Source organism: Aegilops tauschii, chromosome 3 (assembly GCF_002575655.3).
Source record: "Aegilops tauschii subsp. strangulata cultivar AL8/78 chromosome 3, Aet v6.0, whole genome shotgun sequence".
Taxonomy (NCBI): Eukaryota; Viridiplantae; Streptophyta; class Magnoliopsida; order Poales; family Poaceae; genus Aegilops; species Aegilops tauschii.
Window position 1 is genome coordinate 565,104,598 of NC_053037.3, and position 20,493 is coordinate 565,125,090.

At 42.9% G+C, this 20,493-nt stretch overlaps 1 protein-coding gene across 4 annotated transcripts; it reads left to right on the top strand.

Annotated features, from left to right (window-relative positions):
* Positions 1 to 370: 370 nt before the first annotated feature.
* LOC109764846 (mitochondrial thiamine diphosphate carrier 2) lies at positions 371 to 7,512 on the top strand. 4 transcript variants are annotated; one of them, XR_002233261.4, is made up of 8 exons: positions 371 to 666; positions 1,832 to 1,948; positions 3,631 to 3,742; positions 4,020 to 4,147; positions 5,329 to 5,481; positions 5,993 to 6,130; positions 6,593 to 6,986; positions 7,176 to 7,512. XR_002233261.4 is itself a non-coding variant. In XM_020323631.4 (8 exons), the coding sequence occupies exons 2-8, from the start codon at positions 1,875 to 1,877 to the stop codon at positions 7,201 to 7,203; spliced, it is 822 nt and encodes a 273-aa protein (XP_020179220.1). In that variant the 5' UTR covers positions 393 to 666; positions 1,832 to 1,874; the 3' UTR covers positions 7,204 to 7,512. The 4 variants fall into 4 exon arrangements, 2 of the variants coding, with proteins under 2 accessions (XP_020179220.1, XP_020179218.1); XR_012205639.1 differs by having other exon boundaries at positions 387 to 666; positions 1,832 to 1,940; XM_020323631.4 differs by having other exon boundaries at positions 393 to 666; positions 1,832 to 1,940; positions 6,593 to 6,789.
* Positions 7,513 to 20,493: the final 12,981 nt, after the last annotated feature.

The window sequence follows — 20,493 nt, forward strand, 5'->3', positions numbered from 1 at the left end:
GATGGGTGCACCTCCTTTTTGGAGGGGGAACAAGGCACACTCCTTTTTTTCTTCTCTCTAACAGTGAATATGCACCTTTTCTTTTTCAGCATGACCAATCAGAGAGCAATGCATCCGTTGTCACCCCCCACGACCAATCAAATTTCACTAAAGGGACGGCGGTGAGAGATTCTGCGCCTGAATTTTGATTGAAAAGGGACCAAAAGTCAATGATAGTAGTAATATTCAACGACGGGGCTCGGCTGGGCTGGGGTCAAAATTAGAGACCACAGATTGATACGAGCTCGGGCCAAAAGGGGTCAGAAATGCGGAAACTGAAAAAGAAAGCGCGCGATTTATGGATCACTACAAAGATACCGTCTTCTCCCGAGCGGAAACGGAAACCTGGCCCGCCCGCCCGCCCACCACCGTCCCAAGAGCCAAAAGGTAGAGAGAGGCGAGAGACCTGGCCGCCTCCTTCCCAGAAGCCAGAACCCGGAAGCCGCCCCGCCCCCTCGTCCCTTCACGCGTCGCGTCGCCGCCGTCGCCATGGGTGCGGGCGCGGGCGCGGCGGAGGAGCCGTCGCAGACGCGGCGGGCGCTGGTCGACACGGCCGCGGGCGCCATCTCCGGGGGCATCTCCCGCACCGTCACCTCCCCCCTCGACGTCATCAAAATCCGGTTCCAGGTCCCCCCCTCCCCTTCCCCCCGACCCCCACCCTCCAGTTTCGCTTGCCTCCCCGTCGCTCAATTCGAGAGCCGGTAGCCGCGAATTCGTCGGGCGGCTTGCCTCCCCGTCGCTCAATTTGGGAGCCGGTAGCCGCGAATTCGTCGGGTTGCCAGGCTGGGGATGTTCGGGAGAATCTCCGTGGTTTCGGGTAGGAAGCCGTAGCGATTGCGCGTGCGCTGGAGGATGCGGATTCGCGCGTGCATTCGTTTGTCTCCGGGAAATCGGGGCCGAGGGGCGTCAGGAGGCCCCGGGTGTCCGCGTCTGCGTGGATTCGCGACGAGCGTGGGGGAGCCTGCCTGGTTTGGGGAATTTTGCGGGTGCATTTCGGCCATTTGGGAGCACACGCCCACAATTTAGTTAACCGTTGCTATGAGGAAATTTTGGGGGCTGTTTTGTTGTTCGAGCAAGCATGGTGGGGTTTCGAATAATTCTCTACTGTTTAGCGGACCTGGGCGTCACTGTTTGAATCCTTTAGTGCTCAGTTTTATGCTAACGAACCCGTGTCAGAACTGGTGTTGAATTATGATGTTTGAAGGTACTGCGAGAATCAGTATTTCTGGAGCATCACTCCGGTAAACCACTTTGTGACGAGCTTATGTAATGCTGCCACTCCTTACCCTTAAGGATTTCCTTGGAGGGAAAATGTAGCACTCTAGGAGCTATCTTAACACTTTGGGATGCTGAAGAGCTGCCTCCTGTTTTGTATACCTTTTTAATACCACTTCTTATTACTGTTCTGTTTGTGGGTTGTTCACCTTTGATTCCAGAACGATCTACCTATCCGTTTGCAAATGTTTCGTATTACATCACCATTTTTGGATTGAACACTGTTTCATAAACTCGGATGATAATTTTGTGGGAGTTTTGGTTGATTGTGTTTTAGGGGTCTTATTTGTCAGCGACTGGAATATGGTGGAATCTATTTTAGTTAGATACCTACTGATTACGCTCTTTATACGGCAGAATAGTATTTTCCGATGTGTTTTCTTCACTAGATTTATGACTTGTTTTCTAAATCTTGACCGTTGTATTGAAGCACTCATAATTGTGTTGGGTGCAGCTTAACTGTAGCAATCTGTAATCATATTTTGGTTACTGATATGCTCTTCAATGCCTTTTTCAGGTTCAATTAGAGCCGACGGCAAAATGGGGTGTACTTCGGAGGGATGTCTATGGACCTTCCAAGTACACTGGACTTATGCAAGCAACTAAAGATATTCTACGAGAGGAAGGTTTGCCGGTATCTGCTTTTCTTCAAACACTCAGCTCATGCTTTATTTAGAGAAACTTGTCCATGGACTAGTGATCATTAACTTGTTTTCTCATGCTAAATCTCAGCCTTAATATTTATCTGTGAGGTTTGTTCTATGAATCTTACCAGGCTGAACATGGGCCTAGAATTGAGCGTTACAGTCATGTTAGTTCTTAGTTGTAAATTATGCTTGGGGAGGGGAGTCCAATGCTATAGTCGGTATGGAACAATGCTAACTGCTATGATCAGTATTTAGTGGACTGATCCAATTCTTGGTGGGGTCTTAATTTAACGAGTAAATTACAAAAAACGACCACATTCGGGGAAGTGGTAACAAAGAACTACCGTTTTGGGGGCTGGGTCATGAAATAATACTGTTCCTGGGCTGAGAGCGTTTTGACAGCGAATCTGATTACCTGGGCCTGTATGTCCGGGCTGATGTGGCGTTTCTGGTGCCACGTGAGTTTTTTACTAGTCTACCTGTATGTCCCAACCAAGGTTTACGAGTCGACGAGTCGTTCCTAGGTTGAGACTCATAGACTAATCCTGACTAGTCTAGACTAGTGCTGGACTAGTCGACATGGTACTGTAGTACTCAACTATTGTTAATAACTAGTAGTAGTATGTAGTATATATAAACAGTACAGTATGCAATAAAACCAGAAGTGTTAGGCAACGCTCGCCAGGCCCAGCCCAGCACCACACAACACCCCCCAGCTGGCCCATTTGGGCCCAAGTGGCCGGCCTACTTAGCTCCCGTCACTGGAACCCTAGCTCCCGATCGATCCCATTGCCGCTGCCAGCACCATCACACACGGGAGCACGCGTGCGTGACCCGCGCCTCCAGCCGCCTTCCGCCGGCCCCGGCCCCTGCTGCCGACCACCTCCATGCCTCCTCCTCTCCTCTCCTCTATCTCTCTTCCTTCTCTCTCGTCTCAGGGCCGCGCGCGCTTACATGTCACAGCCATGGCTGCCGCCCGAGCACGAGCTCCGGCCAGGCTGGGTGACTTATCCCCTCAAAATTTTGAGTCGCTCAACTCAAATAGCTCGACTAGTATGACTAGTCTGTCGACTGCTCGACTAGACCAAGTAGTCTACACGAGATTTGTAGTCGACACTCAAGTTGCGACTCGTAGACTAGTCTGTCGACTAGTCCCTCGACTCGTAATCAGTGGTCCCAACTGCCATGTACTCTCCCGTCTCTCTCTCTAGACGACGTGCAGCCGCGGCTCAGCGAGGCGCAGAAGTCTCCCCCCCCCCTCCCTTCCTCCCTCCCTCTTGACGACGTGCAGCCGTGGCTCAGTGACGCTCAGAAGACCTCATCATTGCTGATCTGCTTCACGTCTCCTGAGGTGGGGCGCCCGAAATGTTGTCTGGCTGCTTGTGACGAATCTTCAATCCATCAGTTCTCCACGAATATATCAAATGGCTGACATGTAGTGTTAATATTGCTTTTACTCATGAGGTGATGTCATTGGTTGCTGGCTTTTTTGGGAAGTGTTTATTCCCTAGATTTCTATTCTGATATCTAATTTGCTTCTTTGTCGCCCCCGGCACTTCGTTTGGTTTATTTACCTTGGGTTTATGCATGCTCTATGTTTGATTTAAATAGTCCATCTAAAACAATTCTGTGAAATATGCTCTTACTGTGCAAGATGCTGATCTTTCAGGGATTCTGGAGAGGAAATGTTCCAGCCTTGTTTATGTATATGCCATATACAGCTATACAATTCACAGTTCTACACAAGCTAAAAACATTTGCATCTGGTTCATCGAGAACAGGTATGCCGTTTCAGCTTGGTTTTCGGTCTATATTTTAAAATCAATTACAAATGTCATCCTAGAACCTTGTAAGTGCTTGCAGTAGATAATAGTTTACCCAAAATTTTAATTTGTACAACTGATACATTATGAAATTTGATACTCCCAGAATTATATTGCTATTTGGGAATCTCATCTCAGTGAAATGATAAATGTTCAAATCCATGTTTCAGAACTGAAGCTTTAATATGATTTCTCACATCTCTTTAGTACTTATCTGGTCTATTGTTTCTTCCAGAGGATCATCTGCACTTAAGTCCTTACTTGTCTTACGTAAGTGGGGCTATCGCAGGAAGTGCAGCAACTGTAGGATCATATCCATTTGACCTTCTCAGAACTATTCTTGCGTCACAGGGTGAACCGAAGGTAAATCTGATCTTATTTGTGATTTCTGGAACTGTTTGTTTCCTTGGAGTGTGAACATTTAAACTTAGTTGCAAACTTATGGTGCCACTAGTTTGATTTTGCAAGATTATAGTTAGATCATTGGTCATCTATCTTTACCTTGAGTACTTGCAGTGATTTGTAGTACTTCTGTACTTTACCTCCATGCCGATAGTTAGTACTCACTTTACTCATAATATGGGTATATCATTGTTAGATTGCTTGAAGTTGAATCCTTTTGTTTTACAGTAGAGTTTCATTCAGTTTCATTTTCAACACAATGGACTTCCCCTTGCACCTTTTGGTTTTGTCATGAAGCCCAGGCTTCATTTTTTTTCATTTTTTTCTTCTTTTCTGATCTTTTTTTAGTTTTGTGTTCCATCAAGTGTCAACTATCTGCACAAAAAAATTGTTGTTCAGTTATATCACTCTGTCCCAAAATAAGTGTCTCAAGCTTAGTACAACTTTGTACTAAAGTTAGTACAAAGTTTAGACACTTATTTTGGGACGGAGGGAGTACATGGCAAATCATTTTGTGCTAGCAACAGTTCAAGCCTTCAAGGTAGCCTTGAACAGAGAATTTATCTTCTGTACAGAACTTGATAGAACATTGATAAATTATTAAATGAGAACACCTAGGAGCAAAGATATTATTATTCTTTCCTTAAGAAGAAATAGCACCCAATTCTGAAGTAGAGAGGACTGTAACCTGAGTTGGGGGTGTATACCCACACCTCCCACCAACTGAGCTAGGCTCAGTGTACAATGTTGATTTGTGTATGTGATTCTAAAATAAAAACCGATATTTTTAATTCATAATATGAGCTTTTTTCATTCATAAATTTATTCACAGTATGGAATACAATAAATCTTATAACTGCAATAACAAAATACAATTACACTCGTCTTTTTTGGACCATGCGTGATCATGCTCTTAAATGTTTTTTTGCAGCTGTGTGTGTGTTCTATAATTTTGTACTTTTTGAGATGCACATGTGAATACAAATATCAAGTGTACACATTATATTACTATGCACTTATTCCCTGTGATTGATTTTTTGCACAATCATTGTAAGCCAACTGCTTGATGGATACTCTTGAGTTGACAATTCTATCGTGATGCTTTCTTGTTGATTCACACAAAGTTGTATTTTTCTCTGTAGGTTTACCCCAATATGCGGTCTGCACTTGTTGATATAGTTCAAACTCGTGGTGTTCGAGGGCTGTATGCTGGTTTAACTCCAACTCTTGTTGAAATTATACCATATGCTGGCTTGCAGTTTGGTTCATACGACACTTTCAAACGTTCAATGATGGTAACAAAGCTAAACTCACCGTTTTACATGTACCCTACAATGATTTTGAGATGATCTATAGATGATCTCAGCTGCGAGTTTTATCATATGATTGTATTAGATGTTCTACTCTTTCCTTAGTTTGTTATCCTTCTAGAATATGGGATACTGAGGTACCAAGAAATGCATTTTTTATGAAACATAAAGTATATGGCATGCTCATATAGGTAACAAGAAACTACTGGTGTTGTAACAATTTATTCAAGACAGGCTTGTTTTCACCAAAGAACTAGCTATGGACAGGGGTGCGTGGAAGCTTGCTATCCATGTGCCCGAACCATGAGTTGGTCGCGAGATCTTATGGGTTTCACTTCTAGCCTACCCCAACTTGTTTGGGACTAAAGGCTTTGTTGTTGTTGTTGTAGGCTTGTTTCTTCATAAGAAATTACACTTGATTTTTTTCTTAACTTTGATTAGTATGTGTCTCTGAATTGTTACGCTAAGCTTCCCTGACCGCAATTTTTTCCCATAGTCATGGAATAGATACAGATATGGAATTGAGGAGGATGACTCGGCATCAAGCTTCCAGCTATTTCTTTGTGGATTCGCAGCTGGAACATTTTCAAAAGCTGCATGTCACCCACTTGATGTTGTTAAGAAAAGATTCCAGGTAATTGGTCATTGAAATTTGTTGTTTTCTCATCCATACGTTTCATGAAATAAACCCCATCTGATGAAATCAAGCTGTATTATGATAGTTATAAGAACTGATCACTAATAACATGAATATTGGGCTTCATGCATGCTGATCACTTCACCTGATTTGTACTCTGCAGTGAAAACCTAGCATACAATGAAGTTGGGCTTGTGCATGATTTACCTATGACGCTTTGATCTTGTTTTTACCTAATCATGTCATTTCTCTGTCAGAATATCTTCTCTCTTAGTGCCCCTATTTTCACTAGGGTATGTTTTGTGCCAATATGCGCATGCCCTATTTTGTGGTGGACACTCTGTTCCAGTTCAGTACTAGCCTATTTGGATGTGCATATGAATCACTTGGGTATGGTTGTGAGACAATGCCGAGTCCTTGGTATATTTTGGAGCTAACATTTCTTCCAACAATTTGTAGATTGAAGGATTAAAACGTCATCCAAGGTATGGGGCGCGGATTGAGAGCAGCACATACAAGGGCATGTACCATGCCCTAACAGAGATAGTTGTTAAGGAGGGGTTTGGAGGCCTCTATAAAGGGCTTTTCCCATCGGTGGTGAAATCGGCTCCTGCTGGTGCAGTGACATTTGTGGCCTACGAATACATCTCGGACTGGTTAGAGTCATTACTCATGTGAAAGATCGCCATGCAGTATTCTTTCTCTCCTCGATTTGTTTTGAATTGTCCATAGTCCTTCTCGGCATCTGTATTAGTAAATGGATTTGTGTCTGGAAGAGGCTGCATTTCCCTTGGATCTTGCAGCCAATTCAAGATTTTGGGAGCCTACAAAACCAGCCGGATCATTTATACTTGTAAGCTTCTTTCATGCAATTTTGAAAATAACCCAAGTTACTCAAAATAGAAGTCAAATCCATGATTAAGCATTTGCCTTGCTAAGTATCTACTCAGCCAGGCATGCTGTTACAAATATGCTGTTACAGTTTTCTTGCATGTGCATCATGTTACACATGCAAGTTACTAAATCTGAAATTGTTTTACAGGATAGGGGCCAAGGCCGGAGTTGAGTGAGTCCTTCAATTGGATAAAGGAGCTAACAGCACCCGCATTCTCGTCATCAGCGGGAACTTTCAGTTGTTTGGAGACCGCAAGGTCGATGGAGAAGGAAAGTGCATACGATCATTCGTTGAGAGTTGATACCTGTAAAGCCTTACACATAGAGCGAGCTATTTTGCCGTTTTCTCTCCCTTAATTTTTTTGCCCCCCATCGCCTAATGTCGTGGTAGTGCATTCCTTGAGCTGTAACAGTGAGGCTGAGTAAAACTGATATAGAGCCTGTGACTTGTGATGAATGTCAAGAGCAGCAGGCATTTTTGTTGAGATGCGATCATCGTACGCTTGACTGCTTTTCACTTAACTGTTATCTTCGTTGATCTGCGGTTGCATTTGTATCTGTTTAAGCCATTTGCTTGCTTTGTTGTGTTGGTTATGTTTTAGCATATGGCTCGGTACCGTGGAAGACTGGAAGTGAGTCGCTATGAATACGCAAGCCTGCGCGCTGCCAAGAGGTTCACTCCTGCAACCTGCATTTGGTACCGGTCATGGCCTGTCTCTCCAGGCTAATGTCGTCAGGAGGGCGAATGAATGGGCAGCGATGTGGCGATTTATATGCAAATCATGTGCAATACAGGCTTTCAGCTATCTGTTCACTGCATCACAATGGTGGCAATGCAGGATTTCACATCTCCTCATCAAACTTTTATTTTCATTCGAACTTACGCTCTGCATAAGTGACTATCTTCGGCGGACTTGAATTTTTTTTTAGTCAGTATTCAGATACATACAGTAATTTTTACCTGTCACTTAATACTTGTGAAAATCCCAATACCAAATTCAGATGGTTTTTATATTCAACTTAGCTATAGTTATTTGTCAGTCGCCTAAGTAATAAAGAAATCTGTGTTTAATTTAAGATAAACCCAATGAAAAATTGATCTATTGCAGGATCTGTATCATTGATTCCCAAACCGCGCTGTAACACATCAATGCCACTGCGGATTGTACACGTGCAGCGGTGTTGAGCACATAAGAGCACACATATTAAATCCAAATATGATAACTAAGGTTATATGACAGACCCAGTGCATAGGAGCTCCCACACAAGGTGGGGTATGGGGAGGGATTATAGGAACCTAGTCTTACCCATGCGAAGTGTAATGCAGAGAGACTGGTTCGAATCCAGGACCTCTTGGCACAAGTGGGGAGGAGTTCACCACTGCGCCAGGCCTGCCCTCTATGATAACTAAGGTTCGAACAACCAAAATATTCAAATTCAAACACACCGAAGGGTTAACATGAAGTAAAGAGCATGATAAAAACACAACTATGAAGTGCTATGGAGATGCCACTGAGGCTCAACAAGATCATCTTGGAGCTGGATATGAACTTCTCAGTTTTCGATACTTCAATGCACTGCGAGAAATTTCTGTATCTTGTTTGCCTCGTGCTCCGGCTCAACAGCATCCCCATTGGGGATGTACCGAAAGTTTTCAAGCATGCCTCTCTCATCTTCAATGATCATATTATACAAGATGATGTAATATGTCATTATTTGCCATAGGATCTTGGGGTTCCAATACCCTGCAGGGCCACGAATGATGCCAAAGCGCTTCTGAAGCACACCAAAAGCTCTCTTCACATCCTTCCTTGTCGACTAACCAAGTTTGCAAGGGTGATCCGACTTGTTCATTGAATGCAATGACATGGCATTTGCAAGGGTGATATGCAACACAATCTGAAGCAATAACCAAGTTAAGTGAAGTGTCGACCACACACAATGATACTTCATATTTAGGAAGGGTTCCATCTCATTTAGCTACACATCAAGTGTTGTTTAGCTTGAAACGAGGTGAAATGGAAGTAAACTACCATATCTAGTCAATTTAAATGGGGTGGGAAACATGTATATAGTATTTCCCAAAATACCCAATATTAAATAAAATGTTAATTAACGTTCTGCACTAAAAATATATTTTAGAGGTGGTCAAACAGGAAAAGTAATAGCATGGTTGCAATCTACACATTTTTTCGATCATTTTACATTTATAACATGTCTCACTACGAGTTACGGATGAAAAGATATAGCATGTGCAAGTTCAATCATGTTCCCGTAATTATACGTATAAAGGATTCTAGAATACCCACCACTTGGGAGCTTTGCGGGTGAGAGTGCCCTTTGCACCGTCCGATCTGCCTAAACGGCGTGCACCTATGCAACCCCCCCCCCCCACACCCCTCGGGCTCCATGACGGGTGGACCCCCAGCCAGAAGGGCCCACCGTCATGGGGCGACTTTGTTCATGCCCGCGGGGCCTCTTCCGTGCGCCCTCTCGTGTGTGATGGGAGGATGGACCCAGATGTCGGCGTCCTTCGGCCCCGGGCTGGTTTGTCTCTTGTGCCAGCCTACCAGACGTGTGTGCCCGGCTCGCGTGAGTTGCTTGCTCGGCCTTGACGTTTGGGGTTCTGAGAGGTTTGGATGACCGGTTTGAAGGAAATATGCCCTAGAGGCAATAATAAAGTTGTTATTTATATTTCCTTATATCATGATAAATGTTTATTATTCATGCTAGAATTGTATTAACCGGAAACTTAGTACATGTGTGAATACATAGACAAACAGAATGTCACTAGTATGCCTCTACTTGACTAGCTCGTTGAATCAAAGATGGTTATGTTTCCTAACCATAGACATGAGTTGTCATTTAATTAACGGGATCACATCATTGGAGAATGATGTGATTGACTTGACCCATTCCGTTAGCTTAGCACTTGATCGTTTAGTATGTTGCTATTGCTTTCTTCATGACTTATACATGTTCCTATGACTATGAGATTATGCAACTCCCAAATACCGGAGGAACACTTTGTGTGCTACCAAACGTCACAACGTAACTGGGTGATTATAAAGGTGCTCTACAGGTGTCTCCGATGGTACTTGTTGAGTTGGCATATATCGAGATTAGGATTTGTCACTCCGATTGTCGGAGAGGTATCTCTGGGCCCTCTCGGTAATGCACATCACTATAAGCCTTGCAAGCAATATGACTAATGAGTTAGTTACAGGATGATGCATTACAGAACGAGTAAAGAGACTTGCCGGTACCGAGATTGAACTAGGTATTGAGATACCGACGATCGAATCTCGGGCAAGTAACATACCGATGACAAAAGGAACAACGTATGTTGTTATGCGGTTTGACCGATAAAGATCTTCGTAGAATATGTAGGAGCCAATATGAGCATCCAGGTTCCGCTATTGGTTATTGACCGGAGACATGTCTCGGTCATGTCTACATAGTTCTCGAACCCGTAGGGTCCGCACGCTTAACGTTCGGTGACGATCGGTATTATGAGTTTATGTGTTTTGATGAACCGAAGGTAGTTCGGAATCCCGGATATGATCATCGACATGACGAGGAGTCTCGAAATGGTCGAGACATAAAGTCGATATATTGGATGACTATGTTTGGATTTCGGAAGGGTTCCGGGTAAGTTCGGACAAATACCAGAGTACCGGGGGGTTACCGGAACCCCCCGGGGAGTGTAATGGGCCTATTGGTCCTTAGTGGAGAAGAGCAGGCCGCGCCCCCCCTCCCCCTCTAGTCCGAATTGGACAAGGAAGGGGGGGGGGCGGCGCCCCCCTTTTTCCTTCCCCCTCTGTCCTCCTTCCTTCCCTCCTACTCCTACTCTTGGAAGGGTTGGAGTCCTACTCCTACTCTTGGAAGGGTTGGAGTCATAACGCTTCCGCTTACGGTCTACGAGGGTACGTGGACGACACTCTCCCCTCTCATTGCTATGCATCACCATGATCTTGCGTGTGCGTATGAATTTTTTTGAAATTACTACGTTCCCCAACAGTGGCATCCGAGCTAGGTTTGTGCGTAGATGTTATATGCATGAGTAGAACACATGTGAGTTGTGGACGATACAAGTCATACTGCTTACCAGCCTGTCATACTTTGATTCGGCGGTATTGTTGGATGAAGCGGCCCAGACCGACATTACGCGTACGCTTACGGGAGACTGGTTCTACCGACGTGCTTCGCACACAGGTGGCTGGCGGGTGTCAGTTTCTCCAACTTTAGTTGAATCAAGTGTGGCTACGCTCGGTCCTTGTGAAGGTTAAAACATCACATACTTGACGAAATATCGTTGTGGTTTTGATGCGTAGGTAAGAACGGTTCTTGCTCAGCCCGTAGCAGCCACGTAAAACTTGCAACAACAAAGTAGAGGACGTCTAACTTGTTTTTGCAGGGCATGCTGTGATGTGATATGGTCAAGACATGATGCTAAATTTTATTGTATGAGATGATCATGTTTTGTAACGAAGTTATCAGCAACTGGCAGGAGCCATATGGTTGTCGCTTTATTGTATGCAATGCAATCACCCTGTAATTGTTTTTACTTTATCACTAAGCGGTAGCGATAGTCGTAGAAACAATAGTTGGCGAGACGACAACGATGCTACGATGGAGATCAAGGTGTCGGCCGGTGACAATGGTGATCATGATGGTGCTTTGGAGATGGAGATCAAAGGCACAAGATGATGATGGCCATATCATATCACTTATATTGATTGCATGTGATGTTTACCTTTTATGCATCTTATTTTGCTTAGATCGACGGTAGCATTATAAGATTATCTCTCACTAAATTTCAAGGTATAAGTGTTCTCCCTGAGTATGCACCGTTGCGAAAGTTCGTCGTGCTGAGACACCACGTGATGATCGGGTGTGATAAGCTCTACGTGCACATACAACGGGTGCAAGCCAGTTTTGCACACGCAGAATACTCGGGTTAAACTTGACGAGCCTAGCATATGCAGATATGGCTTCGGAACACTGAGATCGAAAGATCGAGCGTGAATCATATAGTAGATATGATCAACATAGTGATGTTCACCATTGAAAACTACTCCATCTCATGTGATGATCGGACATGGTTTAGTTGATATGGATCACGTGATCACTTCGATGATTAGAGGGATGTCTATCTAAGTGAGAGTTCTTAAGTAATTTTATTAATTGAACTTTAATTTATCATGAACTTAGTACCTGATAGTATTTTGCATGTCTATGTTGTTGTAGATAGATGGCCCATGCTGTTGTTCCGTTGAATTTTAATGCGTTCCTTGAGAAAGCTAATTTGAAAGATGATGGTAGCAATTACACGGACTGGGTTCGTAACTTGAGGATTATCCTCATTGCTGCACAGAAGAATTACGTCCTGAAAGCACCGCTGGGTGCCAGGCCTGCTGCAGATGCTACTGACGACGTTAAGAACGTCTGGCAGAGTAAAGCTGATGACTAGTCGATAGTTCAGTGTGCCATGCTTTACGACTTAGAACCGGGACTTCAACGACATTTTGAACGTCATGGAGCATATGAGATGTTCTAGGAGTTGAAGTTAATATTTCAAGCAAATGTCCGGATTGAGAGATATGAAGTCTCCAATAAGTTCTACAGCTGCAAGATGGAGGAGAATAGTGTAGGGGAACGCGACAGAAAACAAAAATTTTCCGACCTACGCACCAGCCCAGGACCACTCACTAGTAGAAAACAGGGCATAGGTCACAGGGCAGTTTTCACATTAGCCCCGGTTCAGTCACGAACCGGGACTAATGTGAGCATTGGTCCCAGTTCATGAGCCCAGGGGGCCGGCCGGGGGCTCGTGGGCATTGGTCCCGGTTCGTATGGACCCTTTGGTCCCGGTTGGTGGTACAAACCGGGACCAATGGGCCACGCTCCTGGCCCACCACCCTTTAGTCCCGGTTCATACCACAAACCGGGACTAAAGGGCTGGTCCTAGTTGCGGCCAGTGTTTAGTCCCACCTCGCCAACCGAAGGGCGCTCACACCAGTTTATAAGCCCGTCCCTCTATGCCTTGTTGAGCTTCTATTAAAGTGAAAATAGATGCCCTTATACAGGAAATTTGACTTAAATTCATAGTAAATTTCATAGAAATTTAGTATGAATTTAGGTTGAATTTTCTCTATAAGTGCATCTATGTTCATTTTTTTATTTATAAAATAAATAAACCTTAATAAAATAAATAAAACTAAATAAACCTTAATAAAATAAAATAAAATAAACTATAGTAACTACAATAAATAAACCTTAATTAATTAAGTAAAAATAGCAGCAAGTAAAATAAATAAAAATAGCAGCAGTAAAATAAATAAAAATAAAATAATTAAAGTAAAAGACATAAGTAATTAGAAATAAAATAAATAAGTTTTTTGTTGTAAGTATAAAGAAAACCTTTTCAGAGTTCATTTGAAATGCTTTTCAATTTTAGGGTCTTATAGCTCAAAATAATTAGTAAATGCATGAGAAATAACAAATGAAGTCAGAAAGGATTGACAAATGATGATGTGGCTTTGAATGGTGCATTTTGAACACACAAAAAGTCAGGAGTTCAAATAAGTTTAAAAAAATGAAATCCCTTTGTAACAGACGAGTGTCCGGATGAAATCCTGATACTTTGAAAGAGATTGTCCGTTTTGTACACGAAGTGCATCCAGTTTTTGCCGTAACCCTCTCAACTTTCTTGCACATGCTATGTGGATGAAATGATGATATCATGCCAACTTTCAACCTTTTCAGAGTTCATTTGAAATGCTTTTCAATTTGAGGGTCTTATAGCTCAAAATAATTAGTAAATGCATGAGAAATAACAAATGAAGTCAGAAAGGATTGAAAAATGATGATGTGGCTTTGAATGGTGCATTTTTAACACACAAAAAGTCAGGAGTTCAAATAAGTTTAAAAAAATGAAATCCCTTTGTAACAGACGAGTTTCCGTATGAAATCCTGATACTTTGAAAGAGATTGTCCGTTTTGTACACGAAGTGCATCCAGTTTTTGCCGTAACCCTCTCAACTTTCTTGCACATGCTATGTGGATGAAATGATGATATCATGCCAACTTTCAACCTTTTCAGAGTTCATTTGAAATGTTTTTCAATTTTAGGGTCTTATAGCTCAAAATAATTAGTAAATCCATGAAAAATAACAAATGAAGTCAGAAAGGATTGAAAAATGATGATGTGGCTTTGAATGGTGCATTTTGAACACACAAAAAGTCAGGAGTTCAAATAAGGTTTAAAAAATGAAATCCCTTTGTAACAGACGAGTTTCTGGATGAAATCCTGATACTTTGAAAGAGATTGTCCGTTTTGTACACGAAGTGCATCCAGTTTTTGCCGTAACCCTCTCAACTTTCTTGCACATGCTATGTGGATGAAATGATGATATCATGCCAACTTTCAACCTTTTCAGAGTTCATTTGAAATGCTTTTCAATTTTAGGGTCTTATAGATCAAAATAATTAGTAAATGCATGAGAAATAACAAATGAAGTCAGAAAGGATTGAAAAATGATGATATGGCTTTGAATGGTGCATTTTGAACACACAAAAAGTCAGGAGTTCAAATAAGGTTTAAAAAATGAAATCCCTTTGTAACACACGAGTTTTGGGATGAAATCCTGATACTTTGAAAGAGATTGTCCGTTTTGTACACGAAGTGCATCCAGTTTTTGCCGTAACCCTCTCAACTTTCTTGCACATTCTATGTGGATGAAATGATGATATCATGCCAACTTTCAACCTTTTCAGAGTTCATTTGAAATGCTTTTCAATTTTAGGGTCTTATAGCTCAAAATAATTAGTAAATGCATGAAAAATAACAAATGAAGTCAGAAAGGATTGACAAATGATGATGTGGCTTTGAATGGTGCATTTTGAACACACAAAAAGTCAGGAGTTCAAATAAGTTTAAAAAAATGAAATCCCTTTGTAACAGACGAGTTTCCGTATGAAATCCTGATACTTTGAAAGAGATTGTCCGTTTTGTACACGAAGTGCATCCAGTTTTTGCCGTAACCCTCTCAACTTTCTTGCACATGCTATGTGGATGAAATGATGATATGATGCCAACTTTCAACCTTTTCAGAGTTCATTTGAAATGCTTTTCAATTTTAGGGTCTTATAGCTCAAAATAATTAGTAAATGCATGAGAAATAACAAATGAAGTCAGAAAGGATTGAAAAATGATGATGTGGCTTTGAATGGTGCATTTTGAACACACAAAAAGTCAGGAGTTCAAATAAGTTTTAAAAAATAAAATCCCTTTGTAACAGACGAGTTTCCGGATGAAATCCTGATACTTTGAAAGAGATTGTCCGTTTTGTACACGAAGTGCATCCAGTTTTTGCCGTAACCCTCTCAACTTTCTTGCACATGCTATGTGGATGAAATGATGATATCATGCCAACTTTCAACCTTTTCAGAGTTCATTTGAAATGCTTTTCAATTTTAGGGTCTTATAGCTCAAAATAATTAGTAAATGCATGAGAAATAACAAATGAAGTCAGAAAGGATTGAAAAATGATGATGTGGCTTTGAATGGTGCATTTTGAACACACAAAAAGTCAGGAGTTCAAATTAGGTTTAAAAAATGAAATCCCTTTGTAACACACGAGTTTCCGGATGAAATTTAAACTATTCAAATTTGGAAACTAATGGATTAACAGAAAGTTTATAATTATTCTGAGCTAAAAGCAAAAAGAATAAAAAAATAAAGCAAAAATCAAAAGAAAATAAATAATTCAAAAAACAAAAAAATACTGGAAAAAATAAAAAAATGCCGCCTAACGGGCCACACAGCCTGCATACGACTAGAAACCCATCTGCACATGGGCCAGGATGCAGGCCCGCAGGCCCAATAGGCCCAACATGGCAATGACAAAGGTAGGCATGTATAATGCCTGCATATTAGAGAGGAGCTCAGCACCTGAGCTACAGCGCAGCTTATAAACAGGTGCTGAGCTCTCTCAGCTAGCGAGGTGGGACTAAACTTCCCACCGCACCGCGCCAGCACATTAGTCCCGGTTGGTGGCTCCAACCGGAACCAATGCTCCCCTTTGGTCCCGGTTGGTGCCACCAACCGGGACCAAAGCCCTCTGCTTCCCGCCCTTTGCGCTGTGAAAAGAGGCCTTTAGTCCCGGTTGGTGGCACCAACCGGGACCAAAGGGTGGGTATTGGTTCCGGTTGGAGCCACCAACCGGGACCAAAGCCTTTGCTATATAAGTAGCACTTTGGAAATTTTCTGATTTCCATCGCCAGCGTCCCCCCGCCCGACGACGCCGCGAGCTCGATCTACGCCGCCAGGCTGCCCCGTCGCCGTCGCCGTCGCCCGTGCCCCCGAGCCCACGCCATCGCCCGTCGCCGTCGTCCTCCGCCCCCCCGCCACCGTCGCCGTCGGCCTCCGTCGCGCGCCCCCGAGCCGTCGCCCCGTATACGTCACCGTCGCCGCCCTCCGCCCCCGGCCCGCCGCGGTCGCCATCGCCCTCCGCCACCCTGTGAGCGCCGCCCCGATCCCCTCCCCCTCCTCCCTGTAATGGCTGTGTGGATGTGTAGTTAGATGTGTAGTTAATTTAGTTTAGATTTAGATGTGTAATTTGTAATTTAATTTAGATTTGTAATTTAGTTGTATTAATTTGGATGTGTAGTTAGATGTGTAGTTAATTTAGTTGTTGTAATTTAGATGTATTAATTTAGATGTGTAGTTTAGATTTTTCATATTTAGAAGTCATTTATGTATGTTCATATTTAGAAGAAAAAGAAGGAGAGAAAAAAGGAAAATAAGAAGAGGAAGAAGGAGAAGAAGAAGAAGAATAAGAAGAAGAGGAGAGGAAGTAGAGGAGAAATAAATAAGAAGATGAAAAAGAAGAAAAAAAAGAGTAGAAGAAGAAGAAATAGAGGAGAAGAAGAAGAAATAGAATAATATATTATTCTATTTCTTCTTCTTCTCCTCTATTCCTTCTTCTTCTCCTCTTTTTTTCTTTTTTTTCTTCGATCTCCTCATCTATTCCTTTCTTCTTCTCCTCTTTTTTTCGTCTTCTTCCTCTTCTTATTTTTTATCGGGTATGTCGTTGTCGATATATGTACCCCCCTCCCCGATAACTTTTAGTAAGTACTACTTAGAAAGTGTTTAATAGAATTAGTTAGAAAAATAATAGAACTAGTTAAACTAGCTAGTTTATTTGTAGTAAGTACTACTTTATTCTATTTATAGTAAGGAAATTAATAGAACTAGTTTGTTTTTTTAGTTAAAGCAATTATTCCCGCATCAACGTCGACGATGCCTATCCCGCATCCTCGTCGTCGACTCGGCGGAGGAGGCCGGCTTGATCAGAGGGGCCATGTCCGGGACTGGGCTCCGCCGGGCTGGTTTTGGGAGGTGCTACCTTCCGGTGGGCGTAGGTTGGTGAGGAACCAGCCCGTCGTTGACCCGATCCTTGTTTGGTGGCGCTCGCGTGGGCCAGTGACGGTGCCGAGGCTTCCGGACACCACGGAGGAGGTACGTCACCGTGTCAGCGAGGAGGACCAGCACGTCCGTCGCTACATGGTTGCGTTGGAGGGCAGGTTCGACAATACCTGGCAGGTTCTTCAGGGATCTCACTGGAGATATGATCCTGTGATGGTTCCGTCCCTTTGGGTGTCCACCGCCCGCGCCGATACCCGTCGGGCGCTACTGTTCTAGCTGTACTAGCGATGCTATATGTATGATAGTATTCGAGGTGTATTAGTGATATTATTCGGCGATGTACGGACGCATGGAGATGATGTAGTTTTGCTTATAATTGAATGCATCCTAATTTGAATACTACTTTATTTTGTGATTTGATTTTGCTTATTGAATGCTCAAAGTGGAAAACTACTCCGATCCTACTTTGAATGCTAAAATTGGAGAGCACTATGATTAGTTGATAGCTTATAGGGTTTTTGTTTTCGCAGAAATCTAGGAGCCCCCCCAGCCCCTCCATCATCCCCGCCGTCGTCCCCGTCACCGCCCCCTCCGACATCGAGGTGAGACCAGCCAAATCCTCTTTTAGAAAGATAATTAAACGATATTTCGGGTTGACTGTAAGTCTGTCGAGTCTCCACCATATATGAGAGGACGAAGAATCCCGACTGTTGTCGTGGGGGTAGCTTCTCCTTCGTTCCCGTGTGCTAGACAATTTGGTGTAATGCACTCGAGAACGAAAGGAGGAGCTACCATCACCGACGGTCGCAAATGTCAGAGAGGAATCAGTGAGGGAGAGTTCCACCATATATATATGAGAGGACGAAGAATCCCGACTGTTGTCGTGGGGGTCGCTTCTCCTTTGTTCCCGTGTGCTAGCTAGACATTTTGGTGTAATGCACACGGGGACAAAGGGAGGAGCGACCATCACCAACGGTTGAATGTATACACCACGTGAGCTGAGAGTTTTCAAGAAAAGACTCGACAAACCGATAGTCAACCTGTGATGAATAATAATGATCTAACTTAGGTTTTTTAGTACATATATTTAATTGTAGATGTTTAATATTTGAATTATATATGAACATAGGAAATGTCATACTCGGATGACGAAAGTCTCCCGGGGGAGTGCGACTGGTGCCACGACGACCGAGGTCAGTGCGACAGGCCTCACCTGGACGAAGATCGGCGCTTCAGTATTAAGCTGGAGGAGACGTTCGATGTTGAAACGGTACGCAACGACGACAAGTGTTATTTTTTCGTAATTAAGCACGACTTCAACTATTTCAACGTGTACTTTTCATCTTTTACAATTCGGCTAGCTTATCCCATGCCATGCAAGACGCTACGTCTTGGAGAGGATGGGTTTTGAAGACCATGAAAGTATGGAAACAAAGAAAATTCACCTAAGGACCCATCATGATATAGATTTTGAAGTAAAGCTGTATAATTCTGAGAGCGTAACCCATTTTGGTTGCAAAAATTGGGAAGCATTTTGCAAGATGTATGGTTTTGATGAGGGTATGCTTGTCACCATGGATCTTGGTGATCTTGACATCGAGCAAGACAATATGGACATTTGGGTCCTTGTTGATACGCCTCCAATTCAAACATAGTTATTAGCTAATTTATATTGTTCATTTCAAAATAGTTGACAGCTTATTTTGATTGTTCAAACAATGTGCGGAACATGGTAGACAGAACCTACTACACCGATGGCTCTGAGTTAACTTATAAGGAGAAAACTCATCTGGTCGGATTTTGTATTGATATTGAGAATTACAATATCTACAATCAAACTCCTCATCATTATGGTCCTCCATACGTGCCACCAGTGCACGTGTTGAACTACGGTAACTACTATGGAGATACCCTGGTAAGATTTCTTACTATTACGACATCCGTGCATATTTTGCATAGTTCTAAAACTAGTGCATTATCATTGCTAACTATGAAGTTATTACTATGTTTTTCAACAGATAATCCCAGAGGATTGTGTGCCTCATTTGATGTATCAGAATGGTAGGCTTGATGTTTTGAATATACAACCAGGTCATCCTACGAATCTCAACTGTCCATACCGGATTTCTAAAAGAAGTGGAGACATGCAAATCAAAGAATGGAAAAAATGTATGGACAGTCGCAAGGAGCTTCTTGGAAGCAAAAGGAAGCGAGGCGCAAGAATTGGAGACAGGATGATCTCCATTCTCCATAATGGAGAGTCAGGGTCTATATTGTTTTATGCTATTTTACCTTAAAGAGGGTATTTCGGTCCTACCTAATACTGATGATCATGTGCTAAGAACAATTAAGTAGGGTTGGTTCGATGACTGTGAGGATGATGATCGTATGACTTGTTATTAATAACGAGTAGAAGTTGTATGATGATGATTAGTAGGACTTGTTATTATATATGATGATGCATGATGCGTGCATGAAGAGTTATTATATATCAGCGGGTGAAATGAACATGGAATGGATTGAAGTGAAGGCAACATGCATGTGGTGCGTGTCGAAAGTAGTACAATCCAAACTTGATCAAGTCTGGATTAGTATTACTTTCGACATGCACCACATGTTGCCTTCACTTCAATCTAAGCCATGTTTAGGCATAGCAGTACGTAGCGTTGGTAAACCAAGCATGGAGATATAAGAGAGGACACTTCTCTCTAATAGCTACCTAATAACAACCTAAATTAACCCCCCAAAACCCCCAAACCCCCCCTTTCAAAAAAAACAAAAACCTCAGCTCCTGCCAGGTGCTGACGCGTGGATGCCTATTGGTCCCGGTTGGTGCCACCAACCGGGACCAAAGGCCCTCCTGCCTGGGCTCCCCGCACCGGCCACGTGGACGGCCTTTAGTCCCGGTTCGTGTAAGAACCGGGACTAAAGGGCTAGGGCATTAGTAACGACCCTTTAGTCCCGGTTCATGAACCGGGACTAAAGGCCCTTATGAACCGGGGTAAAAGCCCCCTTTCCTACTAGTGACTATGGA